This window comes from Simochromis diagramma, unplaced genomic scaffold (genome assembly GCF_900408965.1).
Source record: "Simochromis diagramma unplaced genomic scaffold, fSimDia1.1 OVJJ01000430.1, whole genome shotgun sequence".
Taxonomy (NCBI): domain Eukaryota; kingdom Metazoa; phylum Chordata; class Actinopteri; order Cichliformes; family Cichlidae; genus Simochromis; species Simochromis diagramma.
The window spans coordinates 1,328,637-1,354,483 of NW_024387258.1; the positions used below are offsets into that span (position 1 = coordinate 1,328,637).

The window sequence follows — 25,847 nt, forward strand, 5'->3', positions numbered from 1 at the left end:
TACGTATCCAATGTAACAAACGTATCCAATGTTTGTTACACATACGTATCCAATGTAACAAACGTATCCAATGTTTGTTACACATACGTATCCAATGTAACAAACGTATCCAATGTTTGTTACACATACGTATCCAATGTTTGTTACACATACGTATCCAATGTTTGTTACACATACGTATCCAATTTATCCTATTTATGAACAAAATTGTGGCACAGTCGGAAACGTCTCCACTCTACACCACTGTCTACTTAGCTGTGACGCTGCGCACAGTGCTGAGAGGACTGCTGTTATATATTACGTCACAAACCTTTTGTGGGCCTGTCTTTGCATAGCATTCCATTAGACTATTTTCAGTAGGTGCCATTACTGTGTATTGATAGAACTGAGGAATACTGTGACTTACGTTCTCTGCTCTCTTCAGGTTCGTATTTCTGTCCACTCTTCAACTTGCCACGCTGACCGTCTAAACCTCGAGGTCATCAGCAACAAGCCTCACCACAGTGCCAAGTCCCAGCAGCCCAGCCCTCAGGGCCGCAGTCAGCTGGTCAAAGAGGTGGTGCGTCAGAATGAAGAGGCGCTGGCTCAGGAGAAGACAGCCCGGCGCCCCAAACTCTCCAAAGATGAAAGAGAGTTTCGTCAGAGCAAAACTCCCAGTCTGTACTCTATTCTGGAAGAAATCAGAGAGTTGGCTCTGATGGATCTGGAAAGGGCTTCACGCCTCCCGGCAACAACAGCATAGAAACGCTGTAGCCCAGCTTTAGCTCCAAGTCAAGCAGTCACTTGTGAGAACTGCACGCTGTGCGCTAACAGAACAGTGATCATTGAAGATCACTCGTGCTGAGTAATCCAGGTCATTCTTGTAGCTCCAGATTGTGTGTGGACAAACCACACGAGTGCGTGAAGTCACAGGAAAGCAAACACAATATTAAGTAAAAACATGTCCCGCAATCTTTTTAGAAACCAGAGTCAAACCGAATCAGTGGATACGTTTTGTAAAAGTTAGTTTTTAAAATCACATCAAGTTAAACTTAGTTGTAAGGAGGATAGGGAACGTGTTAATGCCAGTGAAGTGTCAGCAGTTACTTTGACAAGACCTAGTACTAACTGCAAATGTGGTTCAATCCTGCAGGCAACTAGTCAACTACAGCAGGTTAAAGAAGTCTGGTAACAAATGGCTTTTCTCTCAGCAGCAGTGATCTCAATGTCTCACTAGTGGGATCAATGTCTTGTGTAAATTAAATGTCTTGTGTTATAGAACCATTTTTGGTGAGTTCACACATATTGTACTACCTGTGACCACTTCATACAAAACCCAGCATGAGTATTGTCCATTTTCTTCTGCACGTCCTGGAATCTGTCCCAGCTGTCATAGGGTGAGAGACAGGCTACGCCCTGGACAGGTCACCGGACTGATAAAACTTCAAGTACTTTGTGCAGAGGGCCACAGTCATGTGACCATGTCACTCATCATTAGAGACTTTAAAATAAACATGTAATGAACACACCTGAGGTTGGTTGTATTGGAAGTGATGTATAAAACTAGGATGTATAAATCTTATAGTTTGTATAGAAGACACCAACACTAACATTTTAAGGACATTTTTATTGTTTGAACTGGTAAATAATCAGAACTGTTTTTTGGTTTGTGGATTTTAAGATTGTTTTCTAGAACTACCAACAGAAATATGAACTGTACATAATTTCAATATGTGTGCAGTGGCCTGTAATTAAAAATGGTGTTTTCATTAGCTCAGATGGAGCCACTTCATCGTGTTGTTTCATGTCCCTGCAGTAGCTTAAGAACTGTTCATAATTGAACGAGCACTTAATGCTTGGAAGAGGGTGATGGTCAGTTGACAGCTCACATACTACACACTGGGTTACATACATAGAGCCCTTATATAGAAACATGTTTGCCACCAAAATTCTGCCAATAGTGAAACTGGAGAAAGAAGATGCATCAGAGCTGGAACTGTGGATCAGTTGTTCAAATATTTTTCTGTAACATTAAATACCAACACATGGTAAATACGTTTAGGATTTGGACTTTTAAAAATAAAAACATTTATTTCCATTGATTATAAATTTAAATGTCTTTGCTAATCCAAAGCTGACGTCACAGTAGGAACATGTGCTCAAGATATAAACCACCAGAAATGCACAACATTACTCTAATGAGCAGGCACGAGAATTGGGAAACCTTTAAATCTGCTCACTGCCAAAGCTTTTCAGCAGAAACTGCTGCACGTGAACTTTAATCCCCTCCTACACAGTCGTTGCTGAGTTGTTGCTCAGGGCTGAGGCCGGTCTCAGCCTCAGCGGGCTCAGAGTCTTTGGGGGGAAGCGGGCTGGTTTGTTGCGTGGAGGTGTTGTTGGAAGGCTCGAGGTCAGGATCTTCTACGGTTTCATCTCCATCGGTAGAACCGTTGATGACATTTGGTGAGGATGCAGCTGGAGGTTTGTCTCCTAACATGTCAGCAGTCTGAGAGTCTGAAGGGCCTGAAAGGGTTGAGAATTAGAAACAGTGATGGTTTCAGTCAACACAGACACACTCAGTCTACTACGATTTATAAAAGACAGGCAAAGCTGAGATAGTGAAAAATGAAACTGTAAACTGCAGGGTTCAAACTCATTGTTCAGGGTCAAATGTAAGCACATTCAAGGTCCATTATCAAGCTTTTCCAGCACATTACCAAAACCAGAATGCATGTTCCACTTTGCATCACCTCAGTAAGACCATGTAAAAATTAAAACAAATCGTCTTAGGTTGACTTAAATGTTCTTTGTTCCTCTTTCGTTAAAACAGAGAAAAATGCACCACACAAAAATGCTGAAAAAGGAAATGGTTGTCTTATATGCATATAGTGCACAAACTCAACTAATTTCTCTCAAAAATGCAGATGTGCAAATGTGAACAAATCAACTTGTTAGAGATGCTCATCTCCACTTGGAAAAAACAACCACACAAAACAAGAAATCTGCACAAATGAATAAGTCTGCTCATCAGATATTGATGCTTCTTTCCTACGTGACACAACAACAGGACAGATGTTTGTTACTTTAACTAGTTTAGCACCCACACCACCAAAAATGGGGGAAAAGGGAGGAGATCACATTTAATCGGTTATAACACGAGGTCAGAAATATAAGTGCAGACATGAGTAGTGTCCACAGAAGCCTCTGAATCTCAGCTGTAAACCATTTCTACAAACACCAAACAGTTTAAAGAGCAGTTACGTCACCATGAATCTGTGGACAGGTAATAGCCATATTTTGATTTATGATTTTCTGGAGTTAAATGTGACCCAAAGTATATTTTATAGCATATAAGCTATAAAATACTTTTAAAAATTAGGTGAGGGAAATAATCATTTTTTTCTATGTTTGGGTCCCAGTAACTTTGACATAGTAACATCTGCAGTAATATTTACCCCTCTGATGACAGCTCACAAGCGTTAGCTTTATTTTGATACCAAGACTGTTTACACAGAGTTTGTAATTGCAGAGAAATACTCCATTTATTTTGGCCTCTTCATTTTCGAGCAGGAAGCTCAGAAAAGCCCTGGGGGCCTAACAGGTCAAAGTTCATTCCCAATAAAACTAACTGTGAGATGTTTGACTACATTGCTGTCTGGATTATTGTTACAGTCCTAAATGATCAGCTTTAAAGTGTTTGTGCTAATAACACCATGTACAGTAAGACAGGCATGGAGAACAGCCCTGACGGGGAGGCTTTGAACAGATGACACACTCAGTTCAATTCAACATATAAGACTTTAAGAGCGCACAAACATCGACCTAAAATCTATTTATTCAGTCCATCACCTGTCATAGAATCATGTCAAATAATAATGTATTGTTCATCTCCCTTAAATAAACAGGGAGCCTTAAAGTATGAAACATTCATTCATACAAAAAACACATATACATGTGTCTGTTGTCTCAGTGGCTGATAGAGCCCCACAGGCATCAATGTGAGCTTAAAGCCATTTATAATTTTTAAATGGTTTAATGTGTCAGTGCTCAGGATAAACACTTTTCGAATGAAAGCCAGGGAACTTCAGCAGCACAAGAAATGGCTTCTTTGTGCCCACATGGATCAGTCCCTCTTTTTACCAGTTTTTCTTTAAGTCTTAAGTTGGCTAGTTAAGTGTCGGACTAACGATTAAAGCTTTCACTTGAGTGAAGTAACTAATATTACTGCTACTGCTAAGTAATGTTAGCCAAGTTTAAAGCACACTGCATAAATCACCATGCCATAACTAACTGCTGTGCTAGCACTGCCATACTCTATCACACTCAGTGCATTTCAATCATTTCTCCAGCAAGTTTGATAGCTAGCAAAATAATAATCATAGTTTTAAACATTAGCCTGTGTTATGTACACATACTCGAAATTATTTACTGGCATGTGACTCAAGAGTACAAATTCCTTCAGTGTCGTTTTCCATCAAACGCTCATTAAAACAGCACGAACCCTGAAACTGCTTATTAAAATAATATGTATGTAAATAACAGTATGTTGCATTATAAAACATTAAGCTTTTGACTGCCCTCCAGAGTTCACGTTATCTTCAGATCTCTGGAAGCTACACTACCCGAACAATGTCAGCTGTTTAGTTTCTATACTGGACAGAAAAAAAGGGGGGAGGGGGGGGGGGGGGGGGAGAATGGGTGGATTGGCTCCTCTTAAGGAGGACTAATAACTAAACTCTGAAAGTTTAAAGTCGATGAGTAAATCATGCTCGGGTAATACAATGGAAACGGTCTCATATCACCATCTAGTGTTATAAACTGTAAACACATTTTTGAAGGCTCATAATAGAGACCGATCAGCAGGTCATTTTCTTTTCTATGGGTCTCATTTAAATCACATTACATCATTTCTGCGGTAAATGAGGACCCTGAAGAACGATTTAATGTCACTGTTAAAGATTTGTAGACAACAGATCGCAGACAGCTGGCTCCGCTTTAACTAAAGAGGAAGTAAAAACAGTTTGGATCACAAGTGTAAGGCAAAAACAAAAATACTACGCCTAATTGAAGCTGACATCAGACAGGCAGTAAAGAAATCAATGTTTTCTACATGCTTTGCCTTTTATTACCAAACTCCTCACTAATGTGACGAATCTCTGGTGGTTTGGACGAACTGTGCAACACGGGAACTCGTCACTCGACCTTCAGGGTTTCTGGTGGATATATACACTATACCCACTTCACTATATTGTAAGGAGTATTCACTCACCACTCAGCATCCAAATCATTGAATTCAGGTGATCCAGTAACTTCCACAGCTGTATAGAATCAGGCACCTAGGCACGCAGACTGCTGCTACTAAGTGGAAGTGTTTGGGAACGACAGCAACTCAGCCATCAAGTGGTGGATCACGTAAAATCCCAGAGTGGGGGTCAGTGGATACTGAGGCGCACGGAGGTTGCTAATTTTCTGTGGAGTCAATCGCTCCAAACTTCACGTGGTCTCCAGATTAGCTAAAGAACAGTGCACAGAGAGCTTCGTGGAATCCATCCACGGCCGAGCAGCTGTAGTCCAAGAATTACATCACAGAGTGCAACGCAAAGCATGGGACACAGCGGTGTGAAGCACGCCGCCACTGGACTCTAGAACAGGAGAGATGCAGTCTATGGAGCGACGGATCACAGTTCCCAATCTGGAAAGCCGATAGACAAGTCTGAACTCAGCAGTTGCCAGGACAACAGAGCTCCAGGTTTGGTGGCAGGGGGATTTCGGTGCGGGGTTGTTTTTCAGAAGTTGGGCTCAGCCTCTTCGTTCCAGTGAAAGGAACTCTTAATGCTTCAGCATACAAAGACATTTTGGCTCCCGACTTTAAGGGAACAGTTTGGGGATGGCTTCTTCCCGTTCCAGCATGACTGGGCACCAGTGCACAAAGCAAGGTCCACAAAGACATGAACTCTGGCATGGGAGTCCTGACCAGAACACCACTGGGATGAATGAGAGCAGAGACTTGGAGCCAGGCCTTCAACATCAGTGTCTGACCTTACAAATGGTCATAAACTCCCATAAACACTCCCAGAAGAGTTGAAGCTGTTATAGCTGCACAGGCGGACGTCGTGAATGGGATGTCACTCGAGTTCATATGAGTGTGGGGGCAGATGAGCAAACACTTTTGGCAATATGCTGTACATTCAATGTTTTGCTTTTTGTATTTTCATATAAAGTTAATACACCAATGAAGCTAGATGATCTTTATGAACCTTCGCTGGATGTTTTGTAGCAGAATCATTCATTATTTCTGTTATATTGTGTCCCACCTGTATGATGCATTTTTGCCATTCTTACCAATTTGCTGCTGACGTGCGAGCCTCTTTTCCAGGGCCCGCTGTCTGTTCAGCTCAATGCGTTTCTGCTGCTCTTCGGTCAGAGAGGGAGTAGGTGGGGGAGCGAGGGCTTCGGCAATCTGCCCTTGGGGAGCATTAACAAAGCTCTCTCTGCTGAACAGATCAGGATCCCCAAATGTTTCCAGTTCACGTTGTACCTCTTCGTCACCAGCACCTGAACACAATTTCAAGCAATGCTGATAATTAAGTCCTGTGGAATATGGCAAGTATTTCCTATGTGCACCTGCAGGTGTGAATCCACCGTAGGGCTGTTCGATACAACGATATATACGGTTTGACGATATAAAAACGTCTATCGTTTCATTTTACGCTATCGTTTGTTTCGTGGTGTCGCAAAATAAACTGTTTACGGTAATATTTCTTCATGGTTCTGATGTCACTGTAGTGTTTATATTCATTCCTTAAAGTTCTCTCTTTCTCTTATATTTAATATAACCACACTACAGACGGACAAGCGCCTGTTTTTATGCGTTGTCGTTAGCAAGAACGACGGTAAAACCATCGCGTGTCTGCTTGTTTATTTTCCACATAAACCTTTCAGAATAAAGCTCAAGATCCTGTTGAGGCTTTTCAAAATAAACTGAATCACGTGAACGAGTATGCAGACTGTTTACGGATGAGAAGTAAAAAAGACGCCAGGTGCTAAAAAATAAACCTTAGACTCAAACGTTAGAGCAGGCTTTTCCCCGCAGCACGCCGTGTAATAAATGCTCACAAAGAAAACGGCGCCGTTACAACTGATGTCTAAAAATGTATCGTTTCATGCATCGGTTACAACACTCGACTCCAGCTACATGACGCCCAGCTGGAAACACTTCACGCAAGTCGAGCTGCACGAGATTCACAGAATTTACAGAAAATGTTAAATGTTTGTGATTTATATCGTTATCGGACGATAGAATTCTTATATCGGGAGATGAGGTTTTGGTCATATCGCACAGCCCTAATCCACCGTATCCCCATCAGTAATGATTTTTCTTCTTACCATCTGTACTTGTAAAATCTTCATGTGTCAGGGGCATGTCCAGTCGTATTCGTTTAAGACATGTCTATAGAAGAATGAGTAAAAAATTACAAATTCTGAACATTAGGAATCCCACACGCTTGCAGGAAATATTCTACTGCTTCCTCTCACCTGCACTTCCTTTTTGCTGCCGAGCCTTTCCACTTTGTCAATAAAATCTTCAAATTGCAATTTGGGGTACAACCTGTGGGCCCAGTTCTCCATCCTCTGCATCAGCAGCCGCAGGTCTGCAGCCTAATGGGGCCAACATCAAAAACAGCGAGTAGTGATATGAAAGAGGGCTGTGTGTGATAGGACGTTTCTTCTTCCCACTAAAAAAATGACTTCCAGTCATTGGAACAAAAGACATCTTAATTTGGTAAACCAACCTTTGGTTCCCCTCACTCATTTTTGACCACGACAGAAAGGGCAACTTTTGACCTTTTAGTCTCAAACCAAATTTAGGACATCTATTTAAAAGCTGACAGGCCAAACAGATTTAGCTCAAAAACCAATGTTCATTCACATCTGGTAGTTGGTGGGACAGATGTTATCATATCCTACCTCGTGTCCTTTGCCTTTGAACTGGATATTGTCAAAGAGAGTGCCCAGAGCTGGAAGCCCTCGATCTGATATCAGCCTGGGAAAAAATATTAAGACTAAGTTAAACCATTAATGGATTACAAGCAGGGTTAGCAGCACACCCAGGCATATTTGGCTTATCCAATTCAGGATCGTGGATGGCTGAAGCCTATCCCAGCAGCCAGGTCGCCAGCCTGTCACAGCCAACACAGACAGACCCTCTGAATGGAAATGTCAATGCCTTTAGATGTACCATGTTCAGAAGGCAGTAGCTTGTTGGGGGGGTAGGGTGTTTGGTTTTCAGGGCGCCCACAACCTTTCTTTTCCCACCTGTTTGTACATAAGGCAGTTTAATGAGAAATAGCCAAATTTCTCCATCTAAAGAAAAAATAAAATATATATATATATATATATATATATATATATAAAAATTTGAATATTTTATAAAATGAAAATCTATGTTTTTCTTTAATACAGCTTGAAAGTTTTATCCTAAGTATAATCGATGTTCTTACTTAAAAGCTTATTTAACATCCCTTGATTTGGTATAACTTAGTTCTGTCCAGGAACATTGTGAACAGAACAGTAACAGAGGAGACCACTGGGAACAAGCCTGACTTATTGTTGGCAATACTAACCAGGTTCACACTATAGGTGTACAGAGACTGGAAACAACTAATACTAAACACACTAAAGACAGTTTCATCATGCTATACTCAGGGCACGCTGACATGTGATGGGAGGTCCAGCAAAGATAATCTGAGTCTGAAGAAAACCCGTTGCTTCTTGGACTGGGGCCTGTAATCCAGCAGCACCAGCTCTGCTTTCCATGTGTGGCATAACCAGGACATTTATCTTTCTCACACACATCCAGGGATGTCTCCAACGCTCTGACAATTTTCAGTCTGGGAATTTTGCCCATCCAAATGATGAAAACAACAATGGTATTAGAGTCTTTCTTCTTTAAATGACTGGCAGAGTGAAGCTGCACCATCATCACACAGATGCAGTCATTTGTACCCGCCGCTAAAGCGCCGCTAAAGCGCCGCAAAGCGTAAGAAGACGCTGCAGTACTCTGCGAAACGACAGGTGTCGCCACTCAGATAATATCACATCACTTTTTTTGTGCAAAGTTCTTTCCACAAACTTAAGTTTTCAAACATTTGCAACAACTCTGTGTGTCAGTGTGTCTCTGAGCCTCTGTGCACGATTATTATTCAAACGGTGATAAAAACCAGTGCAGCCACAGACTCGTGTTCAACCTGGCTGCAACACTGATAGTCTGCACACGTCAATCAATGATTTTGGCCTCCTTGTGTCCCAGCTCACACAAGATGACATCAAATTCCTATTTAAATGTGCATTTTAATGCATTTCAACCCTCTGTCGTGATATAAAATGTCTTTGCTACCTGTGGGAGTCCAGCTTGGGTTGGGGTCTCTTCACGCCTCTCCTTTTAGCAGCAGGGACATCAGCCAGCTGTGATACCTCACCTTCATCTCCTGCATTGAAAACACATGACAACAGGATGTGTTTCTAACTCATTCTGTAGGCAGCGTGATAACTTCAAGCTTATCTTTAAATCCAGACAAATTATAGACTGGAGGTTACAGAAGAAATGTGCTGGTTTGAACAGTATCTATCTGATAGGTTTCATTTGCTCACGCAAACAAAAACATGTGTTGTTATTGTTAGAAACATCCAGTCTCAGAGTGATGCTGAAAAACCAGCTCATGCATTTGTTAATTCTAGGCTGAACTAACAAATTCATTATTATCAAGCTGATCCAAACAGCTTTGTGGAAGGACTATGAGACCATGAGAGGTTGTATTTCTCCCACATTGGCCTTTTTTCCTGAATCTTATTTTTCTATGTGATTCTTCATTAAACCATGAATTTAAAATCTTTCTCCTCACATACAAAGTTCTGAATCATCACATCACATCTTAAAGACCTCATAGTAATCCTGTAAGAGCACAGCAGCATCTACCATCTGCAAAAGGGTCTCCTTCCTCCTGGCCTCCCCGGCCTGGGGAGTGTGGTGGTGGGAGTGGGGGGAAAGCTTCATCCTCTATGCCGTCATAGTCAGGAACGTCATGCGGGCTATTTTCCTGTGGGTCAACCATGGTGAGTCGGTCCTGGAGACAAAGTAAAAGACGTGTGAGCCCCAGTCGTCAACAGCATCAGCATTAAGTTACATGAATTTAACTGCAATTTGAAAAAATGACATTTATTTCTGTAAGAGTAATTCTTTACTGTGTTACAACATCAACATGAAAACCTAAAAAACTGGCATTTACTTTTTTTTTTACATCAACAGGAGGAGCTGTACAGACACTCATCCCACCTGGAATTATACCCCAAATTCAGAAATGTACTATTATGATACATTAATGGTCCATTATGTTTGTTTCACAGTTATAGATCTGTATATATTTACATTCTATCAGGGATGAACTGGTTGTGAACCTTTGGGCTGATAATGACATTTAAAAGTTACAATTTGGATGAATTATTACTGCGATACGTTTTTGGACTCTGTAGTACCTCAGAAATATCATTAAAGTAACAGGTTTGTTTTAAAGTCTTTCAGCTGTTCAGTAAACATCATCGTCATCATCATTTATATAGCACTTTAAAAACACACCTGGTAGACCGAAGTGCTGCACAATACAAATATAGTAACAAAATAGCAAAAACCAAACATAGCAATAAAGTAAACTCTTTTGAGCCAAACTGATGTGACACAACACGGACACAAAAGGAAATCTTCTACATTGTTTTGCTGTTCACACAAATTCTAATGCTACCCTTTGTTTTTGGAAGGAGACGATTTTCTGTGCAGTATTAAAGTTCAAAGACCAGGGTAGACGTCTCCAGTGGGCTGCTAAACAAGTTTACCAGAAAAATGAACACTGACACAATTAAACACAACACTGGTGCACGGTGACTACAAACAGAAGCAGCTGCTTGCATCCTCCTGTGGATACAAACCAGCAAGAACTCATCAGATCTCTGTCACTTACCATTAATGAAGTTTGGCTTTTATTAATAAACAGAGAGCACGGATATCGGGCAGGTATCTCTTCGTCTGGGCCCTTAGTGGGATCGTCCGTGAAGCGGACACGTCACATCGCAGCCACAGGAAGGTGGCAAACTAAACAGGCTGCTGATCGGACCCAAACCCGGGGAGCTCCCGCTCGGCTCTGCAGAGCCGCAGCAGCAGGACACCATGATGTTAGCGGCTAGTTTAGACAGAACCAAACTGAGAGACTTTGGGTAAGCTATGAATAATGTAAGCTAACTGCTGCCAGATGAAGGAGCTCTAACGTGGGATAAGTACATGACACAGCAGCTCTGTTTAAAATGAAAGGAAACTTTATTGTCATACCTGTTATGAGCAGTCGACAGAGAAACACGACAACTTTCAGCGTCAGCCGCTGAGATGCGCCTTTTTCCCTCCACAGGAACGAATGAACGCCTCCTTCCTCGTGGTTGTTATTAGCGCTCAGCAAACAGCAACATGGTGCATTAGCGCCACCAAATGGAAAGGTTACGGACAATTTTAAGTTTTACATTTTAAATATGCTATATAAAATTCAACGGGAGCAACAGGACGGTCAAATGTCGCTGATTCTACTACAGAGTAGGACGGGTTGCAAACATCGTGGGAAAACACAGTTTCAACACTGCAGGGGCGCACCTTGGACCAAGGGCAGGACACCTGCTATGAAAGGATGCTGAGAACCACAGGTGAGGCCAAATCAAGAGAGGAAAAATCCGTGGAAAGCAAGTCCACAGACACGTCGCAGCAGGATAACAGGCACCTTTATGATACGTAGCTGCACAAAGTAATATGGAGGTCACAGACATAGCGGGCTGGGGAAAACATGGAATAAAACACAAGGAGGAGAAACGAGGCATGGGGACTGGCAGATACACAGAGGGGACACACAGGGGGTAAAGTCACGAGGGGAAATCAAATAAGCAACATCTTAACAGAACAACCGAGGGACCCTAAAACTGACATCAAACAACAACAATACAAGACACCAAAAACCAGGTAGAAGTCCCGGGACCATGACATGCAGCTGGTTACATATGGTTAAAATGATTCAAATGCAGTAAGTGTGCACGTTTCTCATATCAGTATAGTCCATAACTGGATTACTGTCTGTGGCCCACATGATTAAACTATTTACTTACATAAAACATGTGAGTTTAGATTGTATCTACTGTATAGCCTGTATAGTAAATTAATATGTAGCCCAATAAGTATAAAATCCAGAAAGCTACACAACATGGGGCGGTTCATTTACAAACACAGGTCTAACTTGAGTTTCACACAGTTTTTATTAGAACACAATCAAATTGTTAAATGCTTAAAGTACACAAAATGTCAGAAATCTGCACCGTCATGAACACAAATTTAAAGCTAATTTTTCGTGATTTGTTGATTAACCCTCCGAGGTCTAAATCCCACGTTGTGCACATCAACATCACAGATTTGTACAAATAAAGTTTATAACAAAGACATGTTAAATATTAAGCTCTGGAAACAGCTTGTTGTTTTGTTGCCATAGCGATGCCTCCAGGGAAAAATTAGGGAGCAGAGCAAGAATGAGAGCATATTAGTGGATATATGTTTGATAACTTTGCCTAACAACCATAAAGAAATGTTTTATATTTTGTGTGTTATTGAGCTTTAATCCTGCATGAAGGCCGAGATGAATCTCTTAGAGTAGAACTTTACAGGAACTATTAGAATAAATAAAAATAATAACACATTGACTGCTTTAGTCTTTTAGATTCACTTCTGTCTGTTTTGTTTTGTCTCCATTTAAAAGATATCAAACTCTGAGCAAACAACTTGATGTGAAAAGAATCTCTGCACATTCCACAGTCTTTGCTGCTAAAGTGACATCACAGCATTTAAGCATGTTTTGAATGAAAACATCAGCATATGAACACAAAACTGAAGAGACACTGCAACCGTATGAAAGCAGACCACTATTTAGTGACATTTCGACGTTTCCCTGAGGATTAACTGCTCTGCAATTTACCAAGAACTAAAGTAAGCTCAAATTTCACTTTATAAACTTAAGAGCATTTACTTAAATATATAAAGGCTGATTTTCCTGCCTGCCAGGACAGTATTTATGTACTTTACATTGTGCAAGACTAGACTATATTTTCCATCATAGAGAGGATGATGTGGATCTATTATTCAGGAAAACAAATGTACATAAATGAGAAAATGTTCTTAATCATATGTTAGAGTGACAGAAGCTCTTTTTAACACGATTATTTCTGAGATTATTTTGTTCATTTAGGAAAATAGAGAAGACTTTTGTTCTCAAACAAACTATTAGAATTTCTGAGAACCTGAGGCTGCGTCCACATTTCTGAAAGCGCAGCTTTGTCTCTGCATTTGGGCCTTTCTTCCACACCTAAACAGCAGATTGAGTCACTGAAAGGTGAGATTTTTAAAAACGACATTTTTGTGTTCAGGTGTGGACGAGGAAAACGGACATTTACTCAGGCAATGTCAAAAGTGTGCGCCGCTGTTGACGCTGTGGCCACGTTAGTGTTTACATGAGATCAGTTTCTACAATGGCCGATGTAGACAACATACTGTGTCTGTTCATCTTAGTATCTGCAGTTTTTGCACACTTACATACACACACAGTTACTGTGCCTCCATTTAGAAACACAGAGGCATCAGACGTGGCTTCTACATTCAACACAGACGCTCTCCCAACCCAAATCCTGACGTCGGTTTGGAATAAATGGAATTTTAAAAAATGACATTTATGTATGCTGTAAGATTTGGCGTGTTCTTGACAGCGTTTCAGTTTGTTTTTAGCGTTTACATGTGGAAGGAGATGTTTTTTCAAAACTGCACATGTGGACTGGATTTCTTTTAAACGAAAAAGGAAAACGTGCGTTTTCAAACATAGCCGTGTACGTTCGGACGCAGCCTGAAGTCATCACAGAAAAAGCAAATTCTCTGAACATTCTTAGCTGAGGTTTACTGATCATTGTTGTTTTGTGTTCCTTGTAGTCAAAATGAGTGCAAGTGGAGACGGACCACAAAATAACCAAAACGGTAAGCACATGTGCTCAGTCTTGAAATTGATGAAAAACAGATTTTCAGCAGATAGTTATGGATGTTAATTAAAAGATTTAATGATCTTGCAGGCCAACAGGTTAACCCACAAAGGGTTGCAAATGGAGATCAGCAACCTGCTAATGAACCAGTTAATGGAGGCTTCGTGAGCTGTCTGTATCTCGCTCTCCGTGATATTCGTTGGTTTCTGCATGAGCTAATAGCTTCAGCACTGGGACAATATGATGACTTTTACGGTAGCGATGACGATGACGATGACAACAATGTCAACGCTCAAAATATTAATGTGAGGGACAATAATGCCAATGCTGACAACAATGAACAGCACCAGGATCATAATGCTGTGGTCGTTGTTGGCATTGAAAATGAGGAGGCATTTGAAGACCGTGTGGATGTTCACCAGTACATCCCAGAAGAGGACCCTCAGCCAGGTGTTTCCAGGAGGAGGTCTAGAGAGCTGGATGAAGAAGATGTGGAACCAAACAAAAGAATCAGATGGAGCGATGATGACTCTGACTTCTTCTCTGCTTCTGACACTGATAGCGAGGGCTGTCCTCATGTTGGTAATATTGCCGATGAGGACATCAATCAGCAGGTAACAGAAGAAGAACCGCAGCCTGGTGGATCCACAAAAAGGTCCAGAGAGGAAGATGTTGACGAAGAAGAGCGTAATAGCAAAAAATCCAGGCTTGCACACTCTGATTCGGGGACCAGCTCAACTGTGTGCGACCACTCTGAGAGCAGCAGTGATGGACTTTTTGAAGATGCGCACGAAGAGCTTGACAACCACGAAGCTGGAGGCTCGAGGAAGCGTTCCCGAGAGGACTTTGAGGAAGAAGAGGAATACTTGCCGGCGTGCAAATTTCGGAGGTGTTCAAATGAGTCCAGCAGCAGCAGTGATGAAGACTAAGCCTATTTCGACGGGTTTCTTCAGTATCCTTTTAGTAGGCTGATGGCCTACTCAGGTGACCCTGAATCCTCCATGCTGCAATAAGCTGGGCATACACTGTGCTGCGATTTCTTTCAGTCGTGTTATTCAGCTCCTGCTCAAACTGTACGATTGACTCGCAGGGGTTAGAAGTTTGTGCCTCCATCGCTTGTGTCCCGATCACACGCCGCACCGCCGTTCTATTCCGTCTCTTCGCTCTCATTTCTGCGTTTGCGCGTGCGCGGTGTGAGACGCTGCGGTGACACCCTCAGGACGACCCACAGGATTTCAAGCAGGTTTGATTTTCTTACGATTTCTTACGACCAGCTCCCGATTGATGATCGGGAGCTGGTCGTGAGGTTTTAATCGCTTCTCGTTACCCCGTTACCCTCGTTATGTAGACGATGCACGACACACGATCAAGGCCAAACTCGGGACGACCCCCAAAACGGTCGCACGACTGAAAAATCGGCTCGAAATGGGCCAAAAATCGCACAGTGTATGCCCAGCATTAGGCTGCCGGGGGATTCCCATGATGCACTGGGTGTTTCTTCTTCACCCACTATGTTTAATAGACCTCTCTGCACTGAATGGTACTTGTTATTAACCTCTGGTTCTCTTCCACAGCATGTCTTTATCCTCTTTTCCTTGCCCCTCCCCAACCGGTCGCAGCAGATGGCCGCCCCTCCCTGAGCCTGGTTCTGCCGGAGGTTTCTTCCTGTTAAAAGGGAGTTTTTCCTTCCCACTGTCGCCAAAGTGCTTGCTCATAGGGGGTCATATGATTGTTGGGGATTTCTTTGTAAGTATACCTTACAATATAAAGCGCCTTGAGGTGACTGTTGCTGTCATTTGGCGCTCTATAAATAAAATTGTAAAGCGCTTTGAGGGGTCCCGAAAAGCGCTATAAATGCATCATTATTATTATTATTATTAAAATTGAATTAAAAATTGAATAGATGTCACTGTGATGATTTCTTCCCTCCATAGAAAGCTTAGACCCAAATGCAGATTCAATGCACATGGTTAAACTATTTATGAGACTTTGTTTAAAGAGAGGGAATGGAGAACGTGGCTCGAGCTAGGAGTGTCAGCAGAGAGCAGGAAGCAGAGGAAAAGCTATCGAGGGACTGAACACCTGGCTCCTGATGGGAACAATCCAACGGGAATTCTGCAACAGAGGGAGAAGAAGTTGCTGGACGGGTAAGGGAGTTTGAGGGTAGGATGAGTATGTTGGCAGAGGAGACCTAAACACAGGGAAAACAAGGTTAAACACAGGGAAGGAGCACGCCAGAACTGGAGCAGAGGGGAAGCCTAGTTACCACTGGAGATGGCAGAACAAACTGGCGAGGAGTAGCAGGCAGCGCTGGTTTAAGAAGCCCTCCTGCTGATTGTTTGCAGATGAGGCCAAGGTGAGATGCTGGAAACTCCTCCTCTGAAGTGTGGACACAGTATCCCGATTCCAAGTGGAAAAGCCCCTCAGACACTTCCATGGTGCATGACAAGAAGGATGAGGAAGCATTCATGGTCCATCCATCCGTCCATCAGCGTAATGCCTAAAAGTTTATTCAGATGTAAATATATTACATTTTTAAATAAAGATCAGTGTTTTTAATGACGCTGCATTTCATTCATGTGTCTCTATTGGACAGTGTTGTAGAAGTTACAGAAGACAGGAATCAGTTCCAGCTTGGCCTGACGTTTGATCACTAGTGATGTGTGATACCACTGATTTCCTTTCCGATCCGATACCAAGTAAAATTCAGGGTGGTATCGACGATACTGATCCGATACTTTGTACAAAAACTTTACTCTTTTATTGTATCTCAAATTATAGCGTCATAATCATTACAGGACATCAGATTACTTGTTCTTATCACGTAGTAATGCAGAGTTCATCATATAGAAATACAAACCTGAAGTTGTGCACTATGTGATGCAAGATGTAACAGTGCAAATGCAAATTCCTTGCTGAAAGTTTAACCAAAAGGCATTTCCAGTAGAAATGGGCTGACATATCCTGAGCATAACCATGTATAATATCCACTGAAGTTAAAAAGAGGTGCTTTGCAACATTAAACTGCAGTGTGCAGTACGCATTTTTCAGACCATAAGGTGCACGGGATTATAACGCACATTAAGCGAAACAAAGCAGTCAGATAAATCAAACTTTATTAAACTCATTCTTCTTGCTTCCTCCACTTCTGTACCATTGATTCATTAATGTTGAATTCTCTGGCAGCTGCTCTATTCCCATGTTGTTGCAGTATATTAATGACTAACCTGGTATTGTGGATGGATTATCTCAGTTGTTCTCCTGACTGAAGTTTGGTCCGTTTACAGCATTCTGCCATGTGATTGCATTTGTCTCTAACCATGAGGAACCTTAACGTTAACTTTTATAAGTGGAAAAGTGTTAGTGTTCGTCCTCCAGCTTCACTGTTTATGTTATGCTAACATAGCTGTGTCGCTAGCGATCACGTAGCACATCATTATATACCAGCTAGTCACTGCTGTTTAGTTTCCTGTCTTCATTTATGTTGGAAGTGATAGCAGAGCTGTACGTTTGAATTTTTCCAGAAATCTCTCAGTCAGAACATGCTATATCATGCTTAGGTAACTAGCGAAACTAGCGAGCTAACTTCCGCTAGCTTCCTGCTAACTTCTAACTCCGTTAAATGTAATAAATTTTGTTTTCATGGATGCCTGAAAGTTAAACTTCATAGTTACACCTGGTAAAGCAGCAATGCTGGTCGTTTTATTAAAGATGAAAGAATTTAGACAGTTTTTAACTCTCAGTGATGCTGCAGTGTTCGTTTGACCTGAAGCATACAGAGTTTAGGACCCAGATTACTCCCAGCTTCAAGAGCATCTTAGTCCGACAAATACGACAATAACGACGGCCGCTTGCATGTTCTGCAAAAAAATGTGCTTTGTTGTGTATCTGACGGACAAACACCAAACCAGTTCCACATCACTGAAGTTGCACCATTTTTACAAACCACTTCTGTTTCACTCAACAATCGGCCATGTGCGTATGAAAACAAAGGCACTGCGCATGCGCGTTTTACTCATATTCTATCGCGATATTTCATTTTCCTATCGTTGCCTAACATTATACCGGTATTACCGTAAACGGTATAATATGGCCCAGCCATACTGTCCACTATACAAATCGGCACACGGGCTCAAACCATTAAACAAATGCACAGACTGCACAAATAACTGCACCATTTACTATGCCAAATTTCAACATTGGCCTATTGCATAACTTAGTGCAGAAGTATACATAAACCATCAAGTTACAGTCAAAAAATGCATCAAAATGATTCAAGCTGCGCTCAAGCTGCAGTCAACAGAAGGTTTCGCCTCATGCTCACCCTACCTTTCTGCTCATTAACATCAGGTGCCGTGAACAGGTGAGTGCAACCACATTTATCACCTAACACACCCATGAGTCACGCCCCACACTCGTGTACCAATACAGTGAGTGCATTTAAACCAACCCACTTAATCAAAAAAGAAGCAACTCATATGACTCCTACACAAACTACTGCCTCACACATAGATTAAGCTCATCAAACATCTTTCTCATCAGTTCTTTGGCAACAAAAGAATGACTTCAAGGCGTTGCCGTGTATTTGTGTAGTATGTTGGGCTGCATGGTAGCAGGGGCGATTCTAGGATCAGAGCTTTGGGGGTGCTGAGCACCCAGAGAGCTGCTCAACCAGGCAAGATCAACTTTACTCATCACGATGAGACGTCTTCCCTGTCTCTGTCAGTCCCTGCATCCCTACATGTCTCCAGTCGTCCCGAGTTCTCTCTGTCTGTCTCCTCGGTGCATTTAAACCCCTGTTCCTCCCTGTCCTCATCGTCTGCTGTATTCATCTCCATTATCAGTCATCATAATTTTACCATCTCTGTGCAAGTCTGCAAATTTCTTTATTAAATCATAAGATTCTTAAATTCATCAAGTCTCTCTGTGCCTGGGTCCTCGTCTCAAAACATGACATCACTGTTTTGTACATTTTAACAATTTAATCCCACATTCGTGAAAGAAAAGCAAAACACTTTTTTGAAAAGTGTGTAACAAAACCATCAAATCTGATAAAGGTTATTTAAATGCTGCTAAAGAAGAATGGATTGGAATAAAAATACATATGCTAACCTTAATTACTGGTTTATTAATAATGAATGATGCTCATAGTGAGTAAAAAGTAAACTGAGTGCATTTTTTGGACAGAGGTTCACTTTTAATGTGTGTGTATAATATAATACAGATACATAAAAAACACTCCCAAACAGAATAAATTATTACAAATAAATTATTACAAAATATTAATAAAAAACTATAAAAATGGAGGCAACTTTGCCTGTGGAAGAATGTATACAATGTATGAAAAAATCTTTACTGCAGATACTAATTTTGTGTTGTAAGATTTATGACTTTCATGCTTTCATAGTGGTGCTTGGGGGAGCTTGACCTTTTTATCAGGTGGTCCACACTGTAACAAGTGTGAGAAACACTGATAAGTGTGTGTGTGCTTTTGGAAAACATTTAAAGCTGCTGTACAGAATCTTTGAAACAAGCTTAAAACATTTGTAGAAACAGAGCATCTGCTTCTCTTTACAGCTCCTCACTCCACCAGGGCTGTTTGGCTCTTTCTGATAGTGAGCAAATGTGATGCACGTACTGCAGCAGTCATACAGACAACTGGACGGTCCAAAGGTTGGCCGACCTATTACTGGCTGAGGTTTCAGTAGAGTTGTGGCTGAACCACATAAAAATATATCATTAATTTTAATCTCCCCGATCAATGATAATGTTATGTTGGGATGTTGTTAAAGAGGGTCAAAATGTTTCAACCCAGTTTGTTTTGCAGATTCTGTACAGCAGCTTTAATACAGGGAGGACACAACTTCCAGATTGTGAGTAAAATCAGGTTTTTTCTCTTTGTCAGTTTAACAGTTTGTGTTGTGCCTGTCACTGCTCCCTGTCTGTTTGCTTACCTGGTTCTTCCTGACCTTGTACTTTCTCCTCACGTTCCCTCTTTCCTCTCTCCCTCTTTGGACTGACAATCATACACAAATAGATTGTATTCAGTTAGATGAAAAATTACATTAATATGAAAAAAATACTATTAAGATCACAAACAAAAAGTCCTCTCAGTGTACTTTCAACCAAAAGCCAAATAACCAAACCACATGAACATCTAATAAAAGATATAAATATTGAAACACTGATCCAACATTGTCCCTATTGCCAGTTTTGGCAGCCGGGGGTCGGTCCGCCAGGGCCTCCGCTCCTGGCCGCCACCCGGCACACAATGCACCCGACCCCTATGGCGCCTCCTGTGGGTGGTGGGCCTGCGGGAGGATGGGCCCATGTCTCCTCTTCGGGCTGTGCCCGGCCGGGCCCCATGGACTAAGGCCCAGCCACCAGACGCTCGCCCTCGGGCACCCTCCCCGGGTAAACAAATTCATGTGAGTTTCAGTCTGTTCAGCCTGTTTCTGTGTAGCACCAAGCAGTAGACCTAAACCTGGATGTGCTTCTGGCTTCTGCCTCTAATGAAAACGGATGAGTGTAAAATGCAACCATTGTTTGTAGTTTGCTGCCACCTACTGAGTGAAAAAAGAACTGAAGCTGTAAAAAGTCAGTATTCCTAATGATAGGCTTCGTTTTGTTTCAGTTCACTATACAGGTCATCAAACTGTTTTCCCTTTACGTTTTGATATAATAGCTTTTCAGTACTACTGAGACACATGCTGCTTTTTCCTTCCGTTAGAGTAATATTTTCTTGAGCTGTGTAACTGGATTTGTTCAAACATAGAGGTAGTTTGGATTCACTGACACAGGAGCCATACGCCCTTTCTGCAGTTTCTATGCTTCCTTAGCTCGTTTATGTCGCCATTGTTAATCCTGTCCTGTGCAAACAAAAGCCCAAGCTACACTTGTCTGACTGACAGAAGGTTCAAGAGAAGGACATTTGCTCTCAACTCTTTCCCTGTTGAAATGTTATTCCAAGGAAGTGAGTTTCCTACAGGGTATGGAGGGTTAGTATGTGTTAATGATTTCAGTGTCGTGCAGGGGAAAGCAGCATTCAGTGGAAGCTTCTCGGTGACTGTTTTAAATCCAAATATGACCCTTATTTGTGGCGCATGTTAACATACGGTCAGCTCAGGAGTTAGTATCAGTGATGTGGTTGTAAAATTAGTAAATACAACCTGAGATTATCACATATTGCACAACATCTAAGTTTATTTAGCAAAGGTTGAGTCACAATGCAGAAGCAGTATGTGAAAATCTATACTCTTACTGTTTCCACGGGAATTAAAAGGGTAGAAGTCATTTGCTGCTAATAATTTAATGCAAATTTGCAAATGTTAATGCAAGATTTTTTAGGTTAATTAGAAAAATCTAAATTGCCCATAGGTGTGAGTGCGAATGGTTGTCTGTCTCTATGTGTTAGCCCTGCAACAGACTGGCCACCTGTCCAGGGTGTACCCCTCGCCCTATGACGGCTGGGATAGGCTCCAGCACCCGCCGCCACCCTGAAAAGGAGAAGCAGAAGTGAATGGATGAATACGATGTTGGGTGAGACTGGGTGGATTTCTGTTTGCTGTTTTGACAATATGAGGCATAGTTTGAACCCCACCCAGCTGCACCGCGGGGTGGGGGCCTGCGTGACCCCACTCCCTGAGCGTTTTCTTTTTTTTTTCTTTTGGTCCAGGCCCAGGGCTGCACAAGGATTAAAGGAGTTTCACACTGTGTATCCTCACTTCACTGTTCTCCCACCACCCTTTGTTCATCTTTAATCTTCCCCACAATCTAAGCTCTCACATGCAAATGGCAACAACAATGACACAGAGGAAAGGCCTTCTCCAGAGTGTCAAAGTACTTTGCATGGCAAAGTGAAACAGCATTAGGTGGACATTCTCAGTCACGGCTCCTGGTTATGGAACGCCAGGACTGCCATAATGAATTAATTAAATACACCATTAAATAATTAATTAAATGTGGCAATAACTAATTCAAATTGGAATTAATTAATTAAATAAATAGGTATGACACATGTAATTAATTAATTATTGACACATTTCATTAATTATTTAATGATATATTTATTTATTTCATTTTGGCAGTCCTGGCGCCTGGCTCAGGGGGCGGGGTTAACGCTGATCGAGTCAAAACCATTGCCTTGGCCTGGTGGCCATCGTTTCTAGCACACAACAACCGGCATGTGGAAGCTAACAGAACTGAACTTTGAAAAACCCTGTTTGTGTGTCACCAAATACGTTTTAATATTTTTTTAGGCGAGCATGTAGCGGTTTAATCTTCATGTGTCTGGTCGGTTTGTCAAGATACAGCCTCTTTGCAAAAGTGCTTCGATGATTTCGGAGATGTCTGCCCAGTCTCACGGCAAAGCGTGGGATAGACCCGCTCGCCTCGCAAGCAATCGAGCTGTTATTACCACCGACAAAGCGCAGGCCTGGTACACAGCTGTAATAACCCCCGCTGACACTGACTTCATTTTACTGAGGTTATATTTATCGGGGTTTTATTTCCTGATGTTCTTATGTGTCCTACGTGTTTCAGTATAATTCTGAATTATAACTAACATTAAAAACATGTTTAAGGAGGAGAGAGAGCAAATAAATTCGTTTAACAGCTGATCTTTGGGTTTTTGTTCAGTAATCAGCGTGACCTGTGTATAAACGCATAAAAGAGATAACGTTGGTGTTTCTGTCATGTAGTAACTGCTGGCTTTAACTGTACAAAGGTTGTTCGACACTATGAAACACATACAGACTTCATGATGTTCGGCTAATATTTTTATTGCGAATATTAATCATGAGGGTAAACGGCCCTGTACACCATGGAGCGAGGTCAGCATTCCATATCCACTATATCCTCAGCTCCATGAGTTAACCCAGAGTTTCCCAGCTGACTAATCTAACGGTCATCTACGAATATGTCACGGCTCATATCAGTATGATTTTACAGAAAATCATCCGTATTACTGCCAACTATTCCAGAGACGTGAAAATCTACAGCATAAAGAACACAAACATATAGCAGTCTAACAACACTGTAGCAGAGATGAACCGTCAGTTTGTCCAGATCAAAGTGGAATGAAAGTGATTGGTTGAACAGGTGTGATCTGTGTTATCTGCATTTTCATCAGCGTAAGAGACTCAGCAGCAGATTAGAATAACAGTTACACATTTAATAAATCACCAAATGAATCCAAGAAACGAGCAAACCTGTTGGGACAGTTTGAGTTTGTGTTCCCTCAGCTGCAGACTCGCTGCTGTTTAAACGTTTGAGAGGAAGATTAGATATAAAGCAAACGTCAAACATAGACTCAGTCTGCGTTCACATTTGATATGAGGCCAGCACGTATAGTGGCTGTGTCCTGTTTTAAGATCATACATGTAAAATTGTTGTCTGACCTGCGTCGATCCAGCCGCTCAGAGTCCGTGGTTACCATGGTTACTGTTCACATGTACTTAGCAAGTACATACACATGAAACGCAAACTATTTACATGGCAACGCACAACTAATAAAGTTTGGGGCGTCAGGAGTAAGCGCCTGCAGCTTCTGCTATTTAAAGCCTATCCCCGCCGCCTGCCATTGTCACTAGCTTGAAGCAGTGTTGCCAAGTGGTCAGTAAGGCAAGTGGCTATTGGCTTTGGTAAAAGTGATTAGAAGTGGTTGAATGAGGTGATTGGCTAGTTGAGTTTGCAAACTTAATCAGGCTTATGTAATTGTAAGGCAGGCTGTAGGAGAGAGGAATAATATGATGTAAGAGACATAGAGTGAGTACACAGCGTTAAAAAATGGTACTTAGTGTAGTGAGGAAGGCGAAAAGCAAAGAGAGCTTATGAAGGTAATATTGAAGAGGGCGCAGTTTTGAAGTGGTGAAAGGCAAAGGCATGAGTGTAAGCGTGATTGTGATTTTCTTCGGGTAATAAAAGGTAATAAGAGAGATGTAGAGCGGGCGGAGGAGTTGGCGAGAGCAGGAAAAAGCAAAAAGGAAAATGCGAGTGCACGTCTCCCCGCCCCCCAAGCGAGAGCCGTGGCACTGAGTTCGTGAAGGGTTCAAACTGGCGGCGCTCTGCACCAGAGCCCTCCGCCACATGTCATACGCCAAACGGCCGGCCGAGAAAATGCTTAAAAAAAAGGACATTTATCTTTTCTTCTTCAGCCAGCTTTTTTTCTCATTGTTTTTCCAAACTACACATTAAGCTTCTTCTGCAATATTCTTACACACTAATTACACATGGAAACCTACCTACTTCTTTCTTTCTTGCATACAACAAAATCCCACCCAACCACTTTAATCACCCCACTTACACTCCCTCACGCTCTGTCTACTATAGGGCGGAGGAGCGTCATGTCACGGCCCACGCCCCCTCCCGCCATCACACCAGGCCAAACAAAGCACACGGAAGTCTCAGCTATGCTTCCTACCAGCTGTGTTGTCGGTTGCAACCTTAGATCACACCATAGGGAAGGCAAGAAGCTGGAAAATCGCCTAGGGGATACAGTGGGAGTATCCCCCAAAGAGGGACAAAGGACCCCTTGATGATCCTCTAATCACATGAGCCAAGGTGTGAAAGCGGGTGTGGGACCCAATCAGCCAGGGTTTCGGGTGAGCTCATTGTGACACCTGGCCCCACCTTGATGATTAGAGGATCATCAGGGGGTCCTTTGTCCCTCTTTGGGGGGAAACTCCCACTAGGTTTATATCTGGGACTCTCCACCATTTGACCTTAGAACTGAAGAAGCTTCTCGGATGAGAGGTGAAACGTCTTCAAGCAACTTAAAGAAGTCCAGACGCTTTTCTTTGCAAACTCCTTTGAGCTAGTCGACAAACATGCGATCGAGCTTGCACAGATGATTTTGTCTTGGACCTTACAAACACCCAGTCCTGAGTCGGAATCCGAAGCAATGTGCTGAAAACACCGGACTGGGTGTATTTTGTATTTTGTATTTTCCATCAGCATGCTTCAATGACTTCACAGTTACTTCCTGAATCACCTCACAAACTAATGGATGTGTTCCAATATTCAACTCTGCATCAGTTCCCATGCTAGTTCCCTCATTTGCCTCTCCGCTCTGCAAGTTGGGGTCCCTCACAGTGTTGGGTATTACAACTTTCCTTCACGGCATGTTGTCAGACTGTCCCAAAAAGTAGCTGCTAATGCTCATCCCAGGCTTACAGATAATGTCACTGTAGTAACTTGAAATAAATTGCATTTCTAAAGTTATGGGTGTAGAATCAGCGAACTGGTGCACTAGCACTTCCTAGTACCTCACTTCAAGCTGCCATCTTGAAAACCAATGACCAATGGTCTTTTAAAACTACTTCAGCCTGAAATATAAATATCAAATATTAATTATAGTTTTTGGATTTTACCCGTTAAAGAAGAAGAGTTTTGCCCTGTAAACACCATCAAAAATGAGCATCCCTACATAAGCCACTAAGTGTTTCCCATTCAAGGTTTTAGCATGACCACAATTTGCTGCAGGATTTCATCCATCAGCAGCAGTGCAAACCTTTGGCTACTGGGAGGTAGTAGAGCATTGCAGTCTTTGTTGAAGACCAAAATATGGGGATAAGGAGTCCATCCTGTGACTGCTTCAACCATCTTTTCACTCTCACCTTCAGATGAGTCAGAGTTGGACTCCAGCTGGTCTGTTTCTACGTCTGAGGCCTCCTCCATGTCAGCCCGGAGGAGTATGATGTGTCTTTTCCAGAGGCTCCTCTATGCTGTAAAGTCTTGCCATCTTCTTGCAGAGTGCTCCTGCCCTACCGCTC

At 42.0% G+C, this 25,847-nt stretch overlaps 3 protein-coding genes across 8 annotated transcripts in view; 2 read left to right on the plus strand and 1 right to left on the minus strand.

Annotated features, from left to right (window-relative positions):
- dis3l (DIS3 like exosome 3'-5' exoribonuclease) overlaps positions 1 to 1,753 on the plus strand; it is a 34,407-nt gene extending 32,654 nt beyond the window's left edge. For both annotated transcript variants that reach the window (XM_040002158.1, XM_040002159.1), the window contains one exon: positions 425 to 1,753. In XM_040002158.1, the coding sequence (XP_039858092.1) occupies positions 425 to 742 (318 nt within the window). In that variant the 3' untranslated portion in view covers positions 743 to 1,753. The remainder of the gene's footprint in view (positions 1 to 424) is intronic.
- tipin (timeless interacting protein) lies at positions 1,618 to 17,353 on the minus strand. Of its 3 annotated transcripts, XM_040002160.1 has the most exons (10): positions 17,304 to 17,353; positions 16,343 to 16,576; positions 16,159 to 16,267; positions 9,956 to 10,103; positions 9,377 to 9,467; positions 7,948 to 8,023; positions 7,516 to 7,638; positions 7,366 to 7,429; positions 6,322 to 6,534; positions 1,618 to 2,502 (listed from the first exon to the last, which is right to left on the minus strand). In XM_040002160.1, the coding sequence occupies exons 2-10, from the start codon at positions 16,540 to 16,542 to the stop codon at positions 2,258 to 2,260; spliced, it is 1,269 nt and encodes a 422-aa protein (XP_039858094.1). In that variant the 5' UTR covers positions 16,543 to 16,576; positions 17,304 to 17,353; the 3' UTR covers positions 1,618 to 2,257. The 3 variants fall into 3 exon arrangements, with proteins under 3 accessions (XP_039858094.1, XP_039858096.1, XP_039858095.1); XM_040002162.1 differs by lacking the exons at positions 16,159 to 16,267; positions 16,343 to 16,576; positions 17,304 to 17,353 and adding an exon at positions 11,357 to 11,482; XM_040002161.1 differs by lacking the exons at positions 16,159 to 16,267; positions 16,343 to 16,576; positions 17,304 to 17,353 and adding an exon at positions 10,992 to 11,302.
- On the plus strand, positions 12,667 to 15,497 carry LOC120715274 (protein starmaker-like). 3 transcript variants are annotated; one of them, XM_040002165.1, is made up of 3 exons: positions 12,667 to 13,039; positions 14,030 to 14,074; positions 14,167 to 15,497. In XM_040002165.1, exons 2-3 carry the CDS (start codon positions 14,035 to 14,037, stop codon positions 15,003 to 15,005), a joined length of 879 nt encoding a protein of 292 aa, XP_039858099.1. In that variant the 5' UTR covers positions 12,667 to 13,039; positions 14,030 to 14,034; the 3' UTR covers positions 15,006 to 15,497. The 3 variants fall into 3 exon arrangements, with proteins under 3 accessions (XP_039858099.1, XP_039858100.1, XP_039858098.1); XM_040002166.1 differs by lacking the exon at positions 12,667 to 13,039 and adding an exon at positions 13,680 to 13,929; XM_040002164.1 differs by lacking the exon at positions 12,667 to 13,039 and adding an exon at positions 13,680 to 13,907.
- Positions 17,354 to 25,847: the final 8,494 nt, after the last annotated feature.

What these genes read in the sequence shown, in the direction of transcription:
- tipin (XM_040002160.1), bottom strand. Translation starts at nt 16,542, where the DNA reads ATGCTTCCTCATCCTTCTTGTCATGCACCATGGAAGTGTCTGAGGGGC. An exon ending in TTGTTCTGCCATCTCCAGTG is followed by an intron (nt 16,268 to 16,342) that starts GTAACTAGGCTT and finishes CCCTGTGTTTAG; the next exon opens with GTCTCCTCTGCCAACATACT. An exon ending in AGGAGACCCTTTTGCAGATG is followed by an intron (nt 9,468 to 9,955) that starts GTAGATGCTGCT and finishes TTTTCAATGCAG; the next exon opens with GAGATGAAGGTGAGGTATCA.
- LOC120715274 (XM_040002164.1), top strand. Translation starts at nt 13,871, where the DNA reads ATGTGGACTGGATTTCTTTTAAACGAAAAAGGAAAAC. An exon ending in TTTAAACGAAAAAGGAAAAC is followed by an intron (nt 13,908 to 14,029) that starts GTGCGTTTTCAA and finishes TGTTCCTTGTAG; the next exon opens with TCAAAATGAGTGCAAGTGGA. An exon ending in ACCACAAAATAACCAAAACG is followed by an intron (nt 14,075 to 14,166) that starts GTAAGCACATGT and finishes ATGATCTTGCAG; the next exon opens with GCCAACAGGTTAACCCACAA.